The sequence below is a fragment of the Eptesicus fuscus genome, chromosome 14 (genome assembly GCF_027574615.1).
Source record: "Eptesicus fuscus isolate TK198812 chromosome 14, DD_ASM_mEF_20220401, whole genome shotgun sequence".
Lineage (NCBI taxonomy): Eukaryota > Metazoa > Chordata > Mammalia > Chiroptera > Vespertilionidae > Eptesicus > Eptesicus fuscus.
In genome coordinates, this window is record NC_072486.1 from 46,849,104 (window position 1) to 46,868,572 (window position 19,469).

The 19,469-nt window shown below is 41.5% G+C and overlaps 1 protein-coding gene across 3 annotated transcripts; it reads right to left on the bottom strand.

Annotated features, from left to right (window-relative positions):
• Positions 1-872: 872 nt before the first annotated feature.
• C14H7orf25 (chromosome 14 C7orf25 homolog) lies at positions 873-19,404 on the bottom strand. Of its 3 annotated transcripts, XM_054726470.1 has the most exons (3): positions 19,207-19,397; positions 18,779-18,892; positions 16,420-18,297 (listed from the first exon to the last, which is right to left on the bottom strand). In XM_054726470.1, exon 3 carries the CDS (start codon positions 18,274-18,276, stop codon positions 16,999-17,001), a length of 1,278 nt encoding a protein of 425 aa, XP_054582445.1. In that variant the 5' UTR covers positions 18,277-18,297; positions 18,779-18,892; positions 19,207-19,397; the 3' UTR covers positions 16,420-16,998. The 3 variants fall into 3 exon arrangements, 2 of the variants coding, with proteins under 2 accessions (XP_054582445.1, XP_008158987.1); XR_008558142.1 differs by lacking the exons at positions 16,420-18,297; positions 18,779-18,892 and adding an exon at positions 873-1,888 and having other exon boundaries at positions 19,207-19,404; XM_008160765.3 differs by lacking the exon at positions 18,779-18,892.
• Between the last annotated feature and the right edge of the window lie 65 nt (positions 19,405-19,469).

The following is a 19,469-nucleotide window of genomic DNA, read 5'->3' on the forward strand; positions in this document are numbered from 1 at the left end:
CTCAAATCATCTCTCTCCTAGAACTCAATCCAACTGAAGTGCTTTGAGCACATATTATGTTCTCAGATGATTTTCTTAGGAACACATGATAAATAGAAACCAAAACTAATGTTTGTTTCAGGAGTCTGTCAGCCGCACAGACAGTGTTTATTCGAAAAGAATTCCCTCTCCATGGTGAATATAGTGATCCTGGCTCAGAGCTCCCGCAACAGGACAAAGGATTTGGGAGGAAAACAATCTGTTTTGTGGTTGAACAGGAGGCTTCCATCACCTGACTGCTATTTCAGCGGAGTCCAAACAAGCTACACACACTCATCCCCCCACACACACACACAGCCACGTGTAACACACACACACACACACACACATACACACACACATAGCCATATGTAACACACACACAGCCACGTGTAACACACACACACACCATACACACACACACATAGCCATATGTAACACACACACAGCCACATGTAACACACACTATACACACATGCAGCCACATGTAACACAGAGAGCCACATATAACACACACATTATACATACACACGGCCACATGTAACACACTATACACACATCCACATGTAACACACTATACACACGCAGCCACGTGTAACACACACCATACATACACACACAGCCACATGTAATGTACACTATACACACACTATACACACAGCCACATGTCACACACACCCCACATACATATCACCATACACACACAATTACAGCCACATGTAGCACACACACATACACCATACACACAGCCACATGTAACACACACACCATATACACACACAGCCACATGTAACACACACATACACTATACACTATATACACACACACAGCCACATGTAACACACACACACCATACACACACAAACACACACATAAAGTCAAGCACCTTTTTATTTTCTAAAATTTTAAAGTCAGCATACTCAAATTAAAAGTTAGGATTTGGCCCAGCCAGTGTGGCTCAGTTGTTGAGTGTCGACCTATGAACTAGGAGGTCACGGTTCAAGTCCCGATCAGGGCACATGCCTAGGTTGTGGGCTCAGTCCCTGATGGGAGGCATCCAATCAATGATTCTCTCTCATCATTGATGTTTCCCTCTCCCTTCCTCTCTAGAATCAATAAAAGTATATCTTTTTTAAAGTTAGGATTTGGTTGATAATTACTCCATAGCTCACCCTTGTCTGAAGACTTTTAAGTATGCCTTCTGAAAGATGTGTTACAGCTGAATAACTCATTTCTTAAGAGGTCACTCTAACCCCAGAAATAGTTTGCAGAAGGAGTGGGGTGCCAGAAATCACTTGGCCTAGTGAGGCCAGTTTTATAAGTAGGCAGAGAAGGTGAATAACGACTTGGGTATAACTTCCAGGGTTCTGACAAGTGTCTCAAGCACTCTACTGCCTGTCCTATTCCTTCCTAAATGCCTGAAATACAGAATTTAAATTCAACTTTTTTGGCCTAAAGCTATGTATCTCTCTTAAGTGTTTGTTTATTTAAAATTGTGGTGTTATTTGTACCTAGCGCATTGAATATCAAAGTTTGGGGCACTAAGAATCAGCTCAAGAGTTTGTTTTTTAAAAGAACTTGGTCCAAGTCTTCACTGAGGCTGAGAAACCTCCGTTTCATAAGTGCTCTGGGTAAGTCAGTCACAGGTGATCTGTGGACCATACTCCAAAACAATGACTTAGACAAGAGACTAAACGGAGGAGATGATCTCTTAAGTTCGAGAGAGACAAGGGAGGGAGCAAGGGAAGGATTCATTCTGAGATATTGGACATTTAATCCAAAAAGAAGAGCTCTTCTTGTTTGTCCTGGAAAACTTGAAGATGCTCCTTTTGCGCCTCCTTGCACACCACCGCCACTTGTTCCTCACCGGCTGTGAAGAGAAGTTTGGAATTAGACTTCCAAAGAACGTATTTGCTGAACGTCTGCTCTGAGCTACACACTTGGTGATTAATTGTGCAAAATCCTTATCGATCGCTGTTTATCCAAATTAAAGCAAAAACTAAAACAACAAGGAAAAAAGTAATTAGCTCCCTCTACACCTTTTTCTTCAGGAATAGGCAAATGCACCTTCAACTTTCCTTTTAGAGATGCTGCAAAACCTCTGGCTCGGGACAGGTGAAGTTCTCTGCTTTTGGTCTCTCAAAAATACAGGCAAAAACTATTGAAGGACTAGTCCCAGGGAACTGAGGGCCCCAACCCTGTTCACATCATATTCCAAAAGTAGAGTTTGAAAAGGAGTTTTTAGAAATTCCCAGGCATTCAAGTTGCCTTGAACCACCAAACTGGCTATTCCTCAGGGTGTCGCCCATATCCCTGCATGAGAACTAAGCCCGGGTTATGGAGAAATATGTCTCTCTTCATGCTTCCCATACATCTACCCTTCTCACTTATATTCTGCTGACACACGTGAAATCATTTTATTTGTGACTACGCCGCTAGATTCAAAATTCTTACAAAGGGAATGGTCATTATTGGAAATAAAAATCTGATCAATTTAAATGAGTAAATAAATAAATAAAATAGAAGTTAGGAGGTGGGGTGTCAACATACAGTGGGAGATTTATGGAAAGGAGAGCCTTGAAATTCCTAACCAGAGCTTCGGATCACTTTACGGTCTTGCTAAACAAGGATGTGTTTGTTTGTTTGTTTTTACTAATGATTAGCAGAGTCTCTTTCTTATTGCCATAGTGCTCAGCACTGTGCTATATGCCAGACAATGTACTAAGTTCCTGATCACTGAATTCTGCCATCTCACAGATAGAAACTAAGGTTTGGCTTCTTTTCCAAGGTTAAGTAGCTGTGCTTTGAGGAAAAGTCTATGCTACCTAAATATCCTAAATGGGGGCTGATTAAATAGCCATGAGGGGAGTCATTACAAGTTTTCCACTGCTTTTACCACCAAAAAGGGACAATTCCTGAATAGTAAACCAGGTTTTAAATCCAAGAACGATATCCCATGGGTTTCAGGACTTCCTTCTAAGGTCATTTTTAATCCCCTCCCTTAAAGATGAAGAATCTGAAGCCCATTTAGGGAAAAAGACATGAAGCAGCATCTGATGTACCACCTTTGCCCCACCCCTTATAAAGGCTGAACCAAGATCCTGCCCTGATTTTAGAAAAGAAACCAAGATTCACATGCAAAAAAGACATAAATTTTCACACTTGCAATGAGGAAATAGGTACATATTTGTATATATGTGTATATATCCTATATAATAAAAGACTAATATGCAAATAGACCAAATGGTGGAACAACCGAACAACGAGTCGCTATGATGTGCACTGACCACCAGGGGGCTTGTGCGGAACATGGCAGGTATTGGCTGTGGCAGAATGGTGGAGCAGGTGAGCGGGGGTGCCAGACCAAGGTGGGGCGCCAATTGTTGTCATCAGGGGGAGCCTCTGGTGGTTACTGAAAATTCTTTGCTTCCATACGCCGTGGTCCCACCCAGCGCTCGCACCTGCTGCCAGCACCATCCCCACTCATACCCACTGCCGGTGCCCATCGCTGGTCCTGATCACTTGGCACCATCAGCAGGTGCGAGCAGCTATGGGCCCTGATTGCCCCTGAGGGCTTCTCCACCTCCCCCTGCTCCTGAGGGACGATCGGGGCAGCAGCCGCCACTCACACCCGCTGCTGGCGCTGGTCCCAATCGCTCTGCGCCATCAGCGGGTGTGAGTGGGGCCGGCGCTCTCAGTGCATGGGAGTGGCAGTGGTGGCGGCGGGAGCAGGGCTGCTGGCAGACAAGGGACCAGGTTCTGCGGTGGGAAGGTCTGAGACCCACCCCTGTGCCTACCGCAGCCTCGCAGCCCACAGTTCCTTTCAAGGTGCACTTGGGCCCTGCACTGGGCCCCTAGTATGTACTAGGATATAAAATTCTGTAATTACATTAATTTTTTTATAATTGAAGAATATTCATATGTCAATATTTTATTATACGTGGTTAGTTTTTCCATTGAATACATTTGTTCATTTTTGCTATCTAAAACCAGTTCTATAGTTAGGAGTGTCTAGAATCTATAAAAATGGGTATGTATCAATTATAATAAAACAATCATTACATTCTAAGCCAAAGAGATAAATTCTTACTCCAAATTTTTCATGAGCAATATATTGATTAAGCCCTGTCTCCAAGATTGAAGTTTGAAAGTTAAAGGGCTTCTTTTGCATAAGTTAATTAGCAGATATTCTGAGAAACATTTTTAGCCAGCACTAAAGAGTCTATTATGAAATACATTGACTTCATAATTGCTATTAAGAGTTGCTTCACTAAATGGGTTGTGTCTATCCTTTCTTAAATTAATCTGCCTTCCTGTTGGTTATACCAATGAGCTTTTTTGCGATTTCTTTAATAGATGTATTTGAAGTTTTACAGGTAGTGGGGGTGGGAAGGAGGTACAATGTCTTCAAAAAGAGCGACTGAGACATAAAAGATTAATCTGAGGTTAATTTTGGTATTTAAAATTAAAATTTAATTTAATAAGCTTACATATCCAAAACATTTGCTTCTTCCTTAAATTTTAAGTTCAATCTATATATCTTATTCTACATGTGTCTAAAAAGCTTTAACAATCACATTTAAGGGAACAGTGGGGGAAAGGAAAAAGAGAAAACTCATCTCATGGACACAAATAACATGTGGTGATTGCCAGGGGAAGGGCAGCAAGGGTCAGGTGGAGGAGGATCCAGGTGAAGGGATAAATGGTGATGGACAAAGACTTGACTTGGAGTGGTGAACACACAATAAATACAGTGTACAGATGATGTTTTGTAGAATTGTGCTCCTGAAACCTGTATAATTTTGTCACCCCAATAAATCCAATAAAAAGGGGGGGAAATTTTTTAAAGCAGTAAATAATCCCCCCCCCCCCCAAAAAAAATAAGGGACCTTTGGTTCATATTTGGTCTTACCGGAAAAAACAATTTTAAAATTTCAAATATGCATAAATTTTTAAAAGTCAGACAACTGATCTTTTAAATAATATAATTGTCTGATTGAACAAATAACCTTTTCCTAAATATATAAATATCAAACTGCATATTTAATAGGCTAAATTTATAAATAAGAACTTTAGATTTTCATCAATGATTTAATATCATGTATAACTTTAGAAAAATTTCAACCTAGAAATTCTAAATCTAAATCAATTACTCAATTAACACATTTTTAACTTGTTGACATGGCTGACAACTTAATAGACCATTCTTATAAACATATCCAGATTCCTTATTATAAAATTATTAACATAATGGTTTTGTTTATCTTAATACTTTAAGATTAATCTAAATCTTTTTTATTAACCAATGTCACCTCAATAAATTTATTAAAATAAATAGTTTTAGAAGATGCTAATCAACTAAAATTTAATTACATCACTCTCCAAAATTTAGGGACTAACTTCTTTTTTTTTTTTTTTTTTAGTCTTTATTGTTGGAAGTATTACATATGTCCCTTTTTCTCCCCCTGACCCCTTTTGCCTCCCCTGCCTCCTGCCCCAGGCCTTTGCTACACTATTTTTTGTGACCATGGGTTATGGATATATGTATAAAAGTTCTTTGGTTGATTTCTTCCCACCCCTCCATCCACCCACCCACCCACTGACCCCTGCCTTCCCTCTGAGATTTGACCGTCTGTTCCATGCTTCTATAGGGACTATCTTCTTAACAGAAGTTCTTAACATCTAAAGGTAACAGGCAAGAAACTGACTAAATTCTAGTCAACGACACCAAGGGCCACCTTCAACCATTTTTACAGATTATAACAGAGACTTAATAGCATAGTGAAGGGGTTGGCATCACAGAGAACCTAAGTCTCTTAGGTTCAAGTTATATCTCTAGACCCTGAGAAAGAAGATACCTACTAAGAAGGGCTCCTGGTGGCTAACTGTGCTCAAACTTTCATTTTTTATTTTTTTAATATATATTTTTTTTTATTTCAGAGAGGAAGGGAGAGGGGGAGATAGAAACATCAATGATGAAAATCATCTATCCGCTGCCTCCTGCATTCCCCCTACCGGGGATCGAGCCCGCAACCGGGACATGTGCCCTGATCAGGAATTGAACCGTGACCTCCTAGTTCATAAGTCAAAGCTCAACCACTGAACCATGCCAGGCGAGCACCACCACATTTCTTGACTGCCCTTGCAACTAGAGCTTGGCAAGTGATTTGGGTTCCACCAATGAAATGCACCCATACAAAGTATGAAAGGTGGCAGCAAACTGTCTGAAGTGAAGTCACCTTTTATTCTGCAGACACCCAAAATCAGACACATAAATCAGTGTGACTCTGTGCAGTCGCTAAAGCAGAGATCCCAATGCCTAGTCCCTGACTTGGTTAGTAATGAGAATTAGCAATTTAAAAAATTGCTTTCTTTCTTGCTCCACTCAAATGTGTCTTCTGTTTGTTTCTTAAGCCATGCACAGTCTAGAACAATGATTCCCAATCAGGGGCAATTCCTCATCCCTCAGGGGACTGTTGTCAATATCTGGAGACATTTTTTATTGTCAGGAACTAGTCTAGCTGGGCAAGGGGCTAGCAGACAACTGGAATGTTACTGCCATCTAGTGAATAGAGGCCAGGGTGCACTTAAATATCCTACAGTACAGACTCTTGACAACCAAGAATTATCCAGTCCAAAATGTCAATAGTGCTGAAGTTGAGAAACCCCAGAACCGTATAATGTGCTCAATATCTGCACATTAAGTGGCCCTTTAGCTGTGAGTTGCTTATAGTTACCCCACCCGGTGAAGAGAGAACAAGTATGAAAAAAAGTGGCACTTGGAGAAGAACATGAGAGCATTGTAAGGAGAAAATCTTCCTGGGTTGGTCAGTGGTATCTGTTTGTTTGAGTGAGTGTTTCTAATTCTTGAATGTTATTCTCTGGATATCTAATATTCACAGGTTTTATAAATTTTTAAATTGTTTTGATCACAATCAAAATATATTCAGCGATAAATTGATATTAATATTTATATATAAATATTTTATTAATGCTGATATTTCTCTTACATCTTTTATTATTCATATGTACTTTTTATATATTCCAATGTTGTAGAATAAACAGTTTCAGAGTTTAGAGTTAGATGCAGATTATCTGTCTATCCATCTATCTATATCTATTCATCCATCCATGTATCTAGATTATCTATTAGCTACTTGTCCATCTACCTACTTGTCTATTTAATCTGTACTATTTCTCCTTTTATCACATTATTAGCCACTAGGATCATTGACTAGATTCATTAAATACTGAGCACTTGCAAAATAGTGGTACTCTAATTTAACTCTAAATCTTTTTCTATTTTCTAGCTGAAATACTTTTATAAAGAGAATTTACCCTTCATCAACTACATTGATAGCTTGGGTTTAGGTCATATAGAAAAGATAGGATAAGTGGTTGAGAATTTCTCTTTATTCACCAAGTTTTTCAACACTGTTTTGGTTCCTTAGTATCCACCAAAGGTGAGCCATAAGGCTTTTGTTGTGGTTGTATCATTATAAATTAATAGACTTGAACATATTTGATGTGATTCAACCCATTGCAGTTAATGTGTTATCTTTGCTAAGTGGGGCTTTATTCAGGCCAACTGTTGGGTCCTTTTGTCATGATCCTGGCAATCACCAAGGGCTTTGTTGCTGTTTGGCAAGGCAAGATGTCCCAGGTTCACTGGGACTTGTGGTTTCCTCTGGGGGAAATGATGTTTAAAGACCACAAGCGTGGTGTGCCAGACATTTTATAAAGAGAAGCTGTTTTTCATATCCCGATAGTCAGGAGGAAAAGGGGACTGGGTACCGTCAATCTATTTGTAAATCTGCCAGTAAGTAAAGTACATTTTTCTCTCTGTACAGACAGCCAATGCTGCTGAGACAGTGCAGTCACTCTGCACGGGTATGCACACTGCAGATGCACTGCCTGAGCAACACCAGCGGTGTAGACATTGGAGAGACAACTTTTAATTGACAAGTATCTAGATACTGTACTGCAGGATTTTAGTTTTTAGCTCCCTGGACAGTGAAATAAAAATATTTCAAAATCAGTGTAACTTCAGACCCAGTTTGTTTGCTACTGATCAGTGGCCCAGACACATCAATTATTTCTTTCTCCCGCTATTTAGTATTTAATGATCTGCAAATGCACTCCTAAAAAGATGTCAAAGATTTAGAAACAGCCCAAATGCCCATCAGTAGATGAATAGCTTAAAAAGCTGTAGGACAGTTACACAATAGAATACTAGGCAGCTGTAAAAAAAAAAAGAGGGATCTCTTACCCTTTGGGACAGGATGGATGGACCTGGAGACTATGCTAAGTGAAATAAGCCAATCTGAGAAAGACAAATATTGTATGATCTCACTTATTTGTGGAATCTAATAAACAAAATGAATTGACCAACAAAATAAGACCCAAAGCATGGGGACATGAAATAGACTGACATATCTTGGTGTGGGGGTTGAGGGGACGAGAAGAGATAAACCAAAGAACTTATATGTATACTTATATGGACATGAGCAATAGTGGGGTAAAGACCTGGGGGGTGGGTAGGGGCTGGGAGGAGGGGAGTAAAGGGGGGGGAGGCGGAGAATAAAAAATAAAATAAAATACACATAACCTTTTGTTCGTTTGCATGTGGTTTTCCAGTTTTCCCAGCACCATTTATTGAAGAGACTATCTTTACTCCATTGTGTGTTTCTGGCTCCTTTGTCAAAAATTACCTGTCCATATACATGTGTTTTTTTAAATGATTTTTAAATAATAATAATTTACGTCAAACCAGCCCTGGAAGAGGTGCAGCTGGGGATTCATCAGAGCTAAAAGCGCAGCCAGGGGCTAGGGTTTCCGTTCCATGGTGGAGCTGGGTCTGGAACAGCATCAGACTAGTTCCAGTCCATCAGTCCACTGTGTGTGGGGTCCACCTGGCATGAACCATGTGGGTGAGTGCAGAGTGTGAAAGCCCCACGAGCCAGGAGTCAGGCACGAACAGCAAAAGAGGGAACTCCTTTGTTCAGGAACTTATGTATCACACAGGCTGTAGCTCTTCCCATCACTAAATTCCTTTATGAGGATCCAGCAGGGATATCTGCCAAAGGTGTAAGACCATGTCAGAGACAAATGGGTGGCCTGCAAACTCGGTGTCATAGAGCCCTAGAGTTTCATAGAGCAGTCTTATGGGCTAAGAAAGTTGAGTTAGTAGGGCTTACGGGATCCTCCATTCCCACCCAACCAGAGCACTTGTATTTGTATCTGCAGTAAAGATGGAAGTGTGTAAAATTTCATCTGAAAAATGCATACTACTGTTTTTTTTTATTTAAAATATATTTCTTTATTGATTTCAGAGAGGAAGAGAGAAGGAGAGAGAGAGATAGAAACATCAATCATGAGAGAGAATTATTGATCAGCTACCCCCTGCACACCCGCCACTGGGGATCGAGCTGCAACCCAGGCATGTGCCCTTGGCCAGAATCGAACCTGGGACCCTTCAGTCCGCAGGCTGACACTCTATCCACTGAGCCAAGCCGGCTAGGGCCATACTACTGTTTATTTTAAAAATTTGAAGGACAATGGAGAAGATGATTTCTAAGATCTAGTCAAGATCCATCATTCTATAACCTAAAGAAACATGAGTAACAAAACATGAAAAAATGCTTAACTTCAACAATAATCAAGCATAATTCCATGTCGACATATCAAAATGAATGTTAATTATTTGGGTGGGATAATAGTATTGTGATTACCTTATCTTTTAGAAGTATTCAGATGAAATTGAAAGATTTTTTCTGAGATTTGGTTCAAAATAACATTAAACAGAGTATAACTGAAATAAGATTGCCCAGGTATTGATTATTACAATTGTGTATGGTATATATGAATAAATAATGATATATCAGATTCACTGTACAATTTTCTCTATATATGCTTGAAATTTTCAAAAATGAAAAAAGTTCTACCTTGCCAAACAGCAACAAAGCCCTGGGTGACAAAAGGACCCAACAGTTGACCTGAATAATGCCCCACTTAACAAAGATAACATAATAACTGCAAGGGGTTGAGTCATACCAAATATGTTTAAATCTATAAATTTATAATGATACAACAACAACAAAAACCTTATGGCTTTCTCTCTCCCTCTCTCTGAAATCAATAAAAAATTAATTAAAAAATAAAAACTAGATATTTAAAAAGTTTTAAGGGAGTTTAAGGACCCCTATAAAATAGCATATATTTCCCCTTCAAAACTTGGGGACAAATCACATTTATGATTCTGTAAAATAGAACATATGCAGTCTGGGTATTGCTTGTCAATTTAATTCTTTCTTCAGCTACAAAGATAACTCATTACCAACAAGCCATTTCCACAAAGGAATCTTGTAATGTCCGCATAATTCCTACATGATCTTAAACTGACACTAATTTTTAGTGACAAGGGCCACCTCAGATGACCAGAATTGGTGGTCCTGTTGGAAGAGGATCTATCCATTTGGTCAAAAAGTGCTCCTGGTCCTGGAGCAGGCTCCATTAATGTTAGGCTATTAGACTGTGCAGAAAAGGCTTAAAGCACCCCCGTGTGGCCTGTAGGGGTTAAAACAAGCCATGCTGTGTGTTTTTTTGGTGTTGCCCATGCAATAAAGCCACTGGGTGCCCTTATCCCTCAGTCCAAAAATGGCAGCTGTAGCTGGAGATCTTGTAAGAGTGTTCACTTCACCAGGCCTGATACACTCTTAAATGTTAGTCCAGATCTCCCATCCTAATAGTAATAAAAACAGAATTTATTCTTTGGAGGAGAACAATCAAAAATCTTCAATAACATTATTTCTAAAAGTTTTAGATATTTTATTTGTATGTGCTTATTGTCTTATGTGGTAGCTTTTGCAAACATCTTAGGTGATTTTCACTAAACTCTCTAGCATCTAAAAAAGATCTGTTTTATAATAAATGATTAATAAGTCTAAATGAAGAGAAAGTAATCATTAAAAATAAAAAGCGTAAAGAATCTATCTCTGAGAGCACACTCCATCCGTAAATGAATGGAGCAGCAGAAAGAGCACAGAACTGGGAGTTAGAAGGGACAGATCCTCTAGACTCACTCCTCACAGCTTCTCTACGGGCAGATGTTTCTGTCTTCCTGATCCAGAGAGGATGTAACTCACCCCGGGACACACAGCAGAGCTGGCATTCAAGCCGGGGCTTGCCTCACCTCAAGTGTATTCTTCCCCCAATACTAGACTGCCTAGGGAGTTTTTCTCCACAAGGCCTTCGGCAGGTCATGACCGCCTTCACTCTCTATTTTTCTTCTTGCAAAATTAGAACACTGAGCTGCATGATCATTCTGTTCAAAAGCTAAACCTTAGTCATTTGTCTAATGTTTGTAGTGTCCAGAAAGCTGAAATGTGCTAGAGTCTGAGCTTAAGAAAAGTTGGTTCAGTGGCCACTTTCACAGTTTTGCAACAAATGTCAAGCCAAAACTTGAACTTCCACACATGCCAAAAGGTGAATATTGGTGCCTTTGTTATCCCCGGGATCCAGAAACCCCACTCCCCTGACATGCCCCAAGAAACACATAGGGAGGAGCTCTTTAAGCACACCAGGATTTTCATCCCAGAGAAAATCATACACATGCCAGAAGCACAGTACTTCACAAGGATACATGCAGACCACTAAAGTGATATAGGAGGGACATACTTCTTAGGAATAACTAGCTGGCTGCAAAATTAATACTTTTAAACATCTGCATAAAAAAACAAAGTTTATAATTCTATTATGTTTTCTTCCCACCTTGTAACATTGTTCACAAACTACAATATATCAAAAATCATCTAGTCAGTTGATAGGGGAAACGTGAAGGAAGGAAAAAGGAAGAAAATTAATTAATTATAAAAAAAAAAAAAGGGCCCCACATGGACCAAGAATGAGAATGCACTGAGGAATATTATTAACACAAGTCTCTGTGTTTGCAGAGACTTTACTTTCTCTTCATTTAGACTTATTAATCATTTATTATAAAACAGATCTTTTTTAGATGCTAGAGAGTTTAGTGATAAGGAAGTTCAAGGGATAAGCAAGGGTAAGGGTACTGGATCCAAATACATTTGAAACCCATCTCTGGGAGATGGCAATTTACTTAATCTCTCTGATCATTTTTCCCCAGCAAGAATCTATATATATAAAGCCCTAATATGCAAATAGACAGAACAGTGGAACAACCAAACAACCGAACAACCGGTCACCATGTTGTGTGCTGACTACCAGGGGGCATGCGCAGAACATGGTGGGCATTGGCTGCGGCAGGATGGCAGAGCAGGTGAGTGGGGGCACCAGACCAAGACAGGGCGCCCATCGCTGTCATCGGGGTGAGCCTCTGGTGGTTACTGAAAATTCTTTGCTCCTGTGTGCTGCGTTCCCACCCGGCGCTTGCACCTGCTGCTGGTGCCAGAGCCGCCATTCGCACCCACTGCCAGTGCTGGCCCTGCTTGCACCCGCAGCCGGTGCCAGAGCTGCTGCTCGCACTGGTTGCCAGCACCCAGCGACGGTCCTGATCGCTTGGCACAATCAGCAGGTGCGAGCAGCAGCTGCCAACTCTGATCACCCCTGAAGGCTTCTCCACCTCCCCCTGCTCCTGAGGGGTGATCAGGGCAGCAGCCACCCCTTGCACCTGCTGCTGGCGCCAGCCCCAATCACTCCACACCGTCAGCAGGTGTGAGTGGGGCCGGTGCCATCAGCACGAGGCAGCTCCAGCGGCGGGACCAGGGGGCCATGGTAGGAGGGGCCAGGCAGGGGCACAGAGGATGGGCCGAGACCCGCCCCTGTGCCCACCGCAGCCTCTCAGCCCACAGTTTCTTTGAAGGTGCACGAATTTGTGCACTGGGCCCCTAGTGGAGGAATAAACCTTGTACATCTGCTGTGGCTATTCAGTGACTCAGCCTCTGATAAGCATCTGGCACATGGGCACGAGTCAAGTGCTAGTTCCCTCCTCTCCTCATGCTCCTAGTTCCTGGGTCCCTGCCTGACCCTACCCAGGAAGACTGGGAACAGGGTCCTCCAGGCATCATCTAAGACCAGGGAGTGGGTGGGACTCAATACACACAAATGACATTTGCTGCCACTGAAATGATCTCTGAAGGATGCCCCTTTGCTCCAGGCCTTCTGACTACACTTGAGCAACAAATGGATTCAATTCAACCTGCGTCAAAATCATCTGCAGTAGTTTATACATGCTGATTCCTGGTGTGGGTCCTAAGAAATAAACATGTTTATCCAATCCTCCAGATGATTTAGGGTACTGTATAGTTTGAGAACCAGTGTTATAGGGGGAGAAGAAAAAAACAGACTAGAACTACAAAATTTGGGAGTTTAATCGATGTTGAAAAATATTAGTTTTCAGTTCATTATTAATAAGAAATATGTGCAGATAAAAATGGCATATGAAAAGTAACAATGATCTACAGTCCCTTATCTGAAATTCTGAGACCCACAAAGTCCTTAAAAAGCCACATAAAAACAATCTTATGTGGACTAAACTGATGAGAAACTAGTTATATTTTTACATTCCCCACTGAATATGACTGTTTCATTGCTGAAATAAGGTGTTTTTAACAGAGTGCTGCCCCAGATTTCACTATGGGGCACATGACATGTGCTATAATGGCTTTTCCTAAAGTCTAAAATATTCTGAAATCTAAAATACATCTGACTGCCAAGATTAGGGTTATGGGATTGTGGCCCTGTTCCAGGGAAAGAATAAGCATATTCATACATAATTTCTTGTCAACCATCATGTATTCTTGACTAATCCTGGGTCTTTCCACTCCTTTGGAAGGATCTGGGACCCCATCTATGGAAATATCCACCTGAAGTTGCACCTTGAGGAGCTTCTGCAGCCCAACCAGCTCACGATGTGTCGATTCCTGCATTTGTTTTGCACACCTGTCAGTGATACTTGTTTTATCAGTCTTTTCTGCTGAGTCTCCAGAGAAAAAGTAGCCTACTAGAGCTTTCCCCACATTTTCCCAGAGCTGGTCAACTTTCCTCAGCAGAAAGCTCTTTCTACAAAGCAAACAGAGCCACCCATATCCCCTTCACTCTGGCCCTGTCAGACCCACAGAGCAATAGTGTCATGTGGGCCCAAGAGCGCCAGGCTGTGAGTCAGTGGACCTGCTCAGTGCTGCCTCTCCCTTCTTAGAGAAGGTATATCCTGCAAGCTTCAATCTTCACCTCTGTAATAACGCTCCTTATCGTCAGTACTCAGGACTGGTAAACAGGCACGCCCAGCTCCCGATCTGAGAATTATCCAGTGAAAACACTAATACAGATCTGAGTCATCTGCATTTTTAAAGGGCACAACACCCTCCAAGCAGAAGCAGAAGCAGAAGCAGAAGCCAGGCTAAGAAGAGAAATAAATGCCCAGGGAAGGAAGCAGACTTTATCTTAAGAAAGGCTGTGGGCCTAGTGAATAAAAAGATAGATACAGAGGCAGTAAAGCACCGAACAGACTGTCAAATTACAGCGGGAAGGCTGGGGAGTGTTGGGGAGGGAGGGAAATAGATCAACCAAAGGACTTGTATGCATGCATATAAGCACACCAATGGACACAAGACACTTGGGGGGGGCGGGGGGAATAAGGGCATGCGACAGGGTGTAGGAGAGGTTGGGGGAAGGTCAATGGGGAAAAAAAAGGAGATATATGTACTAATATATGTAATACTTTAAACAATTAAAAAAAAAAAAAAGCTGTGGGAACTAATGGTATATATTTTAGTTGGCAAAGATCCCAGGTTCTTAACTATCAATTCACAGAAGGCAGGGATAGAAATCTACCTTTTTCCTGCTACTCCATAAAAGCTCAGCCCTTCTTACTACTGGCACATGACACTCAAAAATGTGTATTGAATGAATAAATTAGTATCATGTCAATTCTGTCTTGAACACATCCAAGGCCATTATAGTCCCATCTTTTCTTCCTTTAATTCTTCTTTCACACAAGTTTTTATTGTTTTCCTCAGATCTGTTCCTGGCCACTGTTTCTTAAAAATTGCCATTGAGTCTCTAATGTCACTTTTCAGAGAACGTCTGCTTCTCTAGTTTCATCTTTTATAAACTGTCCACATGAGCCTGAACTTTGAACAGGCTCTCATACTCACTTCTGTACCTTTCCAATCCCATTCATTCCCTATACACATTTTGTGAAATATCACACTAAGAACCCTCAAATGTCATTTCCTGACTTCCTGACTCGATAGCAAGAATTACTACCTTACTGTTCCCACAGTATTTTAAACGTAATTCTTTTAGAGATTTTAACACAATTATATTTCAGTTGTTCACTTCCATTTCAGACGAAGAATTCCTTACAGCAAAGAAGTTAGCTTTAATACCAAACTATTATAATGCTCAGTACTTATAGTAGTAAGTACTTAATAGTACTTTAATAGGTTCTCCAAAAAGCCTAAGTCCAATTTCCAACACTAGACAATTTTAGTTGCAACGTGAGTTAAATATACCTCTCTACCCTAAATTGGAACTCCAATCACAGCCATTTCCCCTAGGAAATATGTTCTGAGTAATAGAATCTCTCCTAAGAGAAACACCTCATACACTTAATTTTGCATTTCATTTCAGAATGTTCATGGACCACAATAATCTCCAACAAACATTATAGCTGGAAATTGAGTTTCCCTCCTCACAAAATAGGAATTGGTAGAGCAGAAAGAAGTCAGGCTGTGAGGATACAAAATCATTAATACTGGCTCCTATACTTAGCTTAAGGCTCAATTTTCCCATTTTAAAAATGTGAATACTTATCAACTTTGCTGGTTTGTTTGCTTTGTTACAAAATAAAGCACCTAGCACAATATGGACATAAAAATGTCTTTTTAATTACATGTCACTCAACAGGCATGGAGTTTCCCTGAAACTATTTCACAAGAATGAGATAATGCAGTTATCACTTGCCACTTGAAAAACAAACAGGAAAAGTAGAATTCGTAATTCAAATATTTGCAACATGGAGATAGTTTGTACTTAAAAGTAAAATCTAAATTTTTTTTGTTTGTTTTTTAGTTAATCCTCACCCAAGGATATGTCCATCGATTTTTAGAGAGTGGAAGGGAGGGGGAGAGACAGAGAGAAATATCAATGTGAGAGAGATGCATCAGTTAGTTGCCTCCCAAATGAGGATCGAGCCTGCAACCAAAGTACGTGCCCTTGACCAGAATCAAACCCAAGACCCTTCAGTCCATGGGCCACTGCTCTATTCACTGAGCCAAACCAGCTAGGGCTAAAATCTGAATTCTTTTTAAATGTTTTATATAATTCTTTTTTCAATTTGTTCAAATTAATATTTCACCTTAAATGTCCTGGGTTTGGTGTGATTGTTGTCTATCTTTCTTTTCAAAAAGATACATCAATAGATCCATGGGACTTGAGAGATCAGTATTTATTTTAAAAAAGAAAAACAGGAAAAACAAAGACAAGATTTACTTTATTCCATATTAATATATTCTTTGTAAACATACCCACAGACTGCATCTGACACATAGCAATCAGTAAGTTTCTTTTCTTTAATGGCTATGACTTTAGAACCTGAAATTAACTATACACTAGTATCTCCCAGCCTGAAACTACTATAAATTGATAAATCAATATAATAAAAAACAAACTTCAGTTTCCTCTGGATGTTTAATTCAAGATGAAGTGCAGCCATATTCCATGAAATGTGACTACCAGTAGGGAGGTTTGTAGCCCTACTGAATCAAATAAAAGCACTGTGATCCAGCTAAAAGCCTTACATAGATGTTCTTCTGTTCTTAATCACTATAAATAAGATTGTCTCTTGTGCTTTCTCTACTTTAGGAAGTTACATACTTTATAGAGAAACAAATCAACTCTACTGGTTTGAATTCTGTTAATTCTTTTTACTAAAGACCTTTTGTTTTTCCAATTAAGATGGGAAGACCCAGCTGTTGGTATAAATAATTTCTGTGACAATATTTAAAGGATATCACAATATTCAGTGTCAGTTCTGTAATCTTTTGGTAAGGGAGTGGCTAGAGGTTCTTTGCTCTCAGTAAGTGCTCTGGGCTGATGGATAAACACACTAAATTTAACACCCTGGTTGTTGGCAGCTCTGACAAAACCACTATTGGCAGTCATTGTGATGGCTTTTAGGGTGTCTCCTGTCCCAAAAATCGTTAATGAACGACTATTGATTTTTGAACTGGCCACTAGTCGCAAGGCACGTTCAGAAGGCTGGTCTGGCACCACATTAATTCGCTTAATTAGCGCAGTGGCCCTCTCTCTCTCCCCAGGTCCTCCTAAAGCATCTAGAATAGACTGAAAATCCTTGACAGCAGATTCACAAGCAAACAGTTCCTTGTCCTTCATAAATGCCTCCAGCTGCGGTAGAACCTGCTCTTTCCTCTCTTGCTCTGCTTGTTCTGTTAGTACTTTTTCTTTAAAGATAAAGTGGCAACCTCCATAGCTGAGGGCAGATACATATGTGATCAAAGTAGTAATGTCCAGATTTACTCTTTTGCACACATCAACCTTAATCTCTGTTGGAAACGCAACACTTGCTAGTATATTTTCCCGGTCTACTCTGGTCACCTGGAAACGTTCAGGGCCCTCTTCATCTGATTCACTCTCACTCAGTGGGAGCTCTTCAGGGTGATCTGACAGAGAGTTAACTGCCACTATGTCTCCTCTCACAGATATGCCCATTTCTTTCAGCTTCTCTGCCATGGGGCTGGAGACACTGTTGTAAAATGCAAAGATGATGTGAGGGTTGCTATACTGCACTGGCTGCTGGTGGCTGGCCTGAAGGAAGTCTTCAGCTTGCTCAATTATGCTTTTGTCACCATACTGGCCCCGGCCCAGCCAAATATTATGCAAAGCTTCAGCCTTTCGGCCAATGGCTTTCACCCAAGTATGACCACCATTTGCAACAACATCCACCACAAGGGTCTGCTTTTCTCCCAACGTATCTGTGTAGCCAAAAACATGAAGAACACTAACAACTTCTTCCAGATTTTCTGCTGATTCCACTATGGCTCTCAGGTGTGTTAAATTAGTGCTCTGTAAATGGGATTCCTTAATAGCTACTTTCCCAGCTTCTACTTTCTGTAAAAATTTTAATTCAGCCTTCAATTTGCTGCACAGCTTGGCACCACCTTCAACACCACCTTTTCTTGATCTAGAAAGTGATTCTGCTCTCTTGATCAGTTCCTTGGCTATGGCAATTCGTTCACAAAGCATGGAGTGTGCAGACATGCTGATAGCATTATCCCTTTCCTATGAAAAGAAAAGAAACAAGGCAAATTGAAAGTCTTCACAAATTATGGTGATTAATTTTCACTGAGGATTATAAAACTTCAATCTAGCAACAAAGTTTATGGAGGCTGAGTCTAGGGACCTGAGCTTCTGCATGTCTTATTTTGGAGTGACTCCCTTCTCTGACAGCTAAGGAAGGAATAACAGCTATACTTCCAAACTCTTTCTTAGGTGTGCTGGATTCTTAGAAATTTCAGACTTTCATTCCTTCAGCTTGAAGTTATGGGGTCCACAGCATGTCCCAGGTCAGGATTAAATGCAGGAGTTCGGCATTCTGCTATGTAAGAAATTCCCTATCAGCAGCCTTACTCTGGTTGTAGATAAATTGTAATAAAAGCTCAAAAGTCAAGGTAAACTGAAGTAAAAATACCCACACAGATATTAGCAAATTACCCAAAGCAAGACTCTCTCCCCTAAAATGACCACCCTAAGGCTCTCTAACCTTTTCCTCCTTCGTCAGTGGGTCTTCTTTAATCAGTGATTACCCAGGGGGCACATAGTACACGCGCCAAGGAATCAAGACTGCCTCATTCCTGCATTTGACGCCAACCAGCACCTTTTAAAAGACCGAAGGAGCCCAGTAACTTGGCTTCCTCTCCCACTCAAACATCAACTAAACTCCATGGGGACAGGGGACAGCCCGCGGCAGGGGACAGGCGCGGCGGTCGGTACGGGTTCCGGTCCCCCTCAGCCGCGGCTGCGGCCTGCCGGGCAGGGTTAGGTTCGAACGGCGCTGCGGCCAGGGCCCGGGTGGAGCGCGGGCGGGCGGAGGCCGCGCTGGCCACCCTCCACGCCGGCCGCCGAGTTCAGCCCTCTCCGGGCCTCGAAGGGGAGTCCGGCCTCCTCCTCCCTCCCCTCCCGGCTCCTCACCCGCAGCGCCTGGAACCCCGAGCAGCGGGCATGCGCGCGCGCCCGGCTGGGACCCCCCGAGGAACTTCACGCGGCAGCCCCCAAGCGACAGCCCCGCCGCCTCAGACGCCTACGCCTCCGCCTCCGGCGCCTCCCGCGTCGCGTAGCCCTGCGCCGGGTGACGCAGCACAGGGATTCCCAGGAGGCAGCGCGGCCTCCCGAGCGGGGCCGAGGTTAACGCGGCCATGTTTGTTGATGGCACCTGGCTTCGGAGAGATGAAGAG

Coding starts and splice junctions, on each gene's coding strand:
- C14H7orf25 (XM_008160765.3), bottom strand. CDS start 18,276: ATGTCTGCACACTCCATGCTTTGTGAACGAATTGCCATAGCCAAGGAA.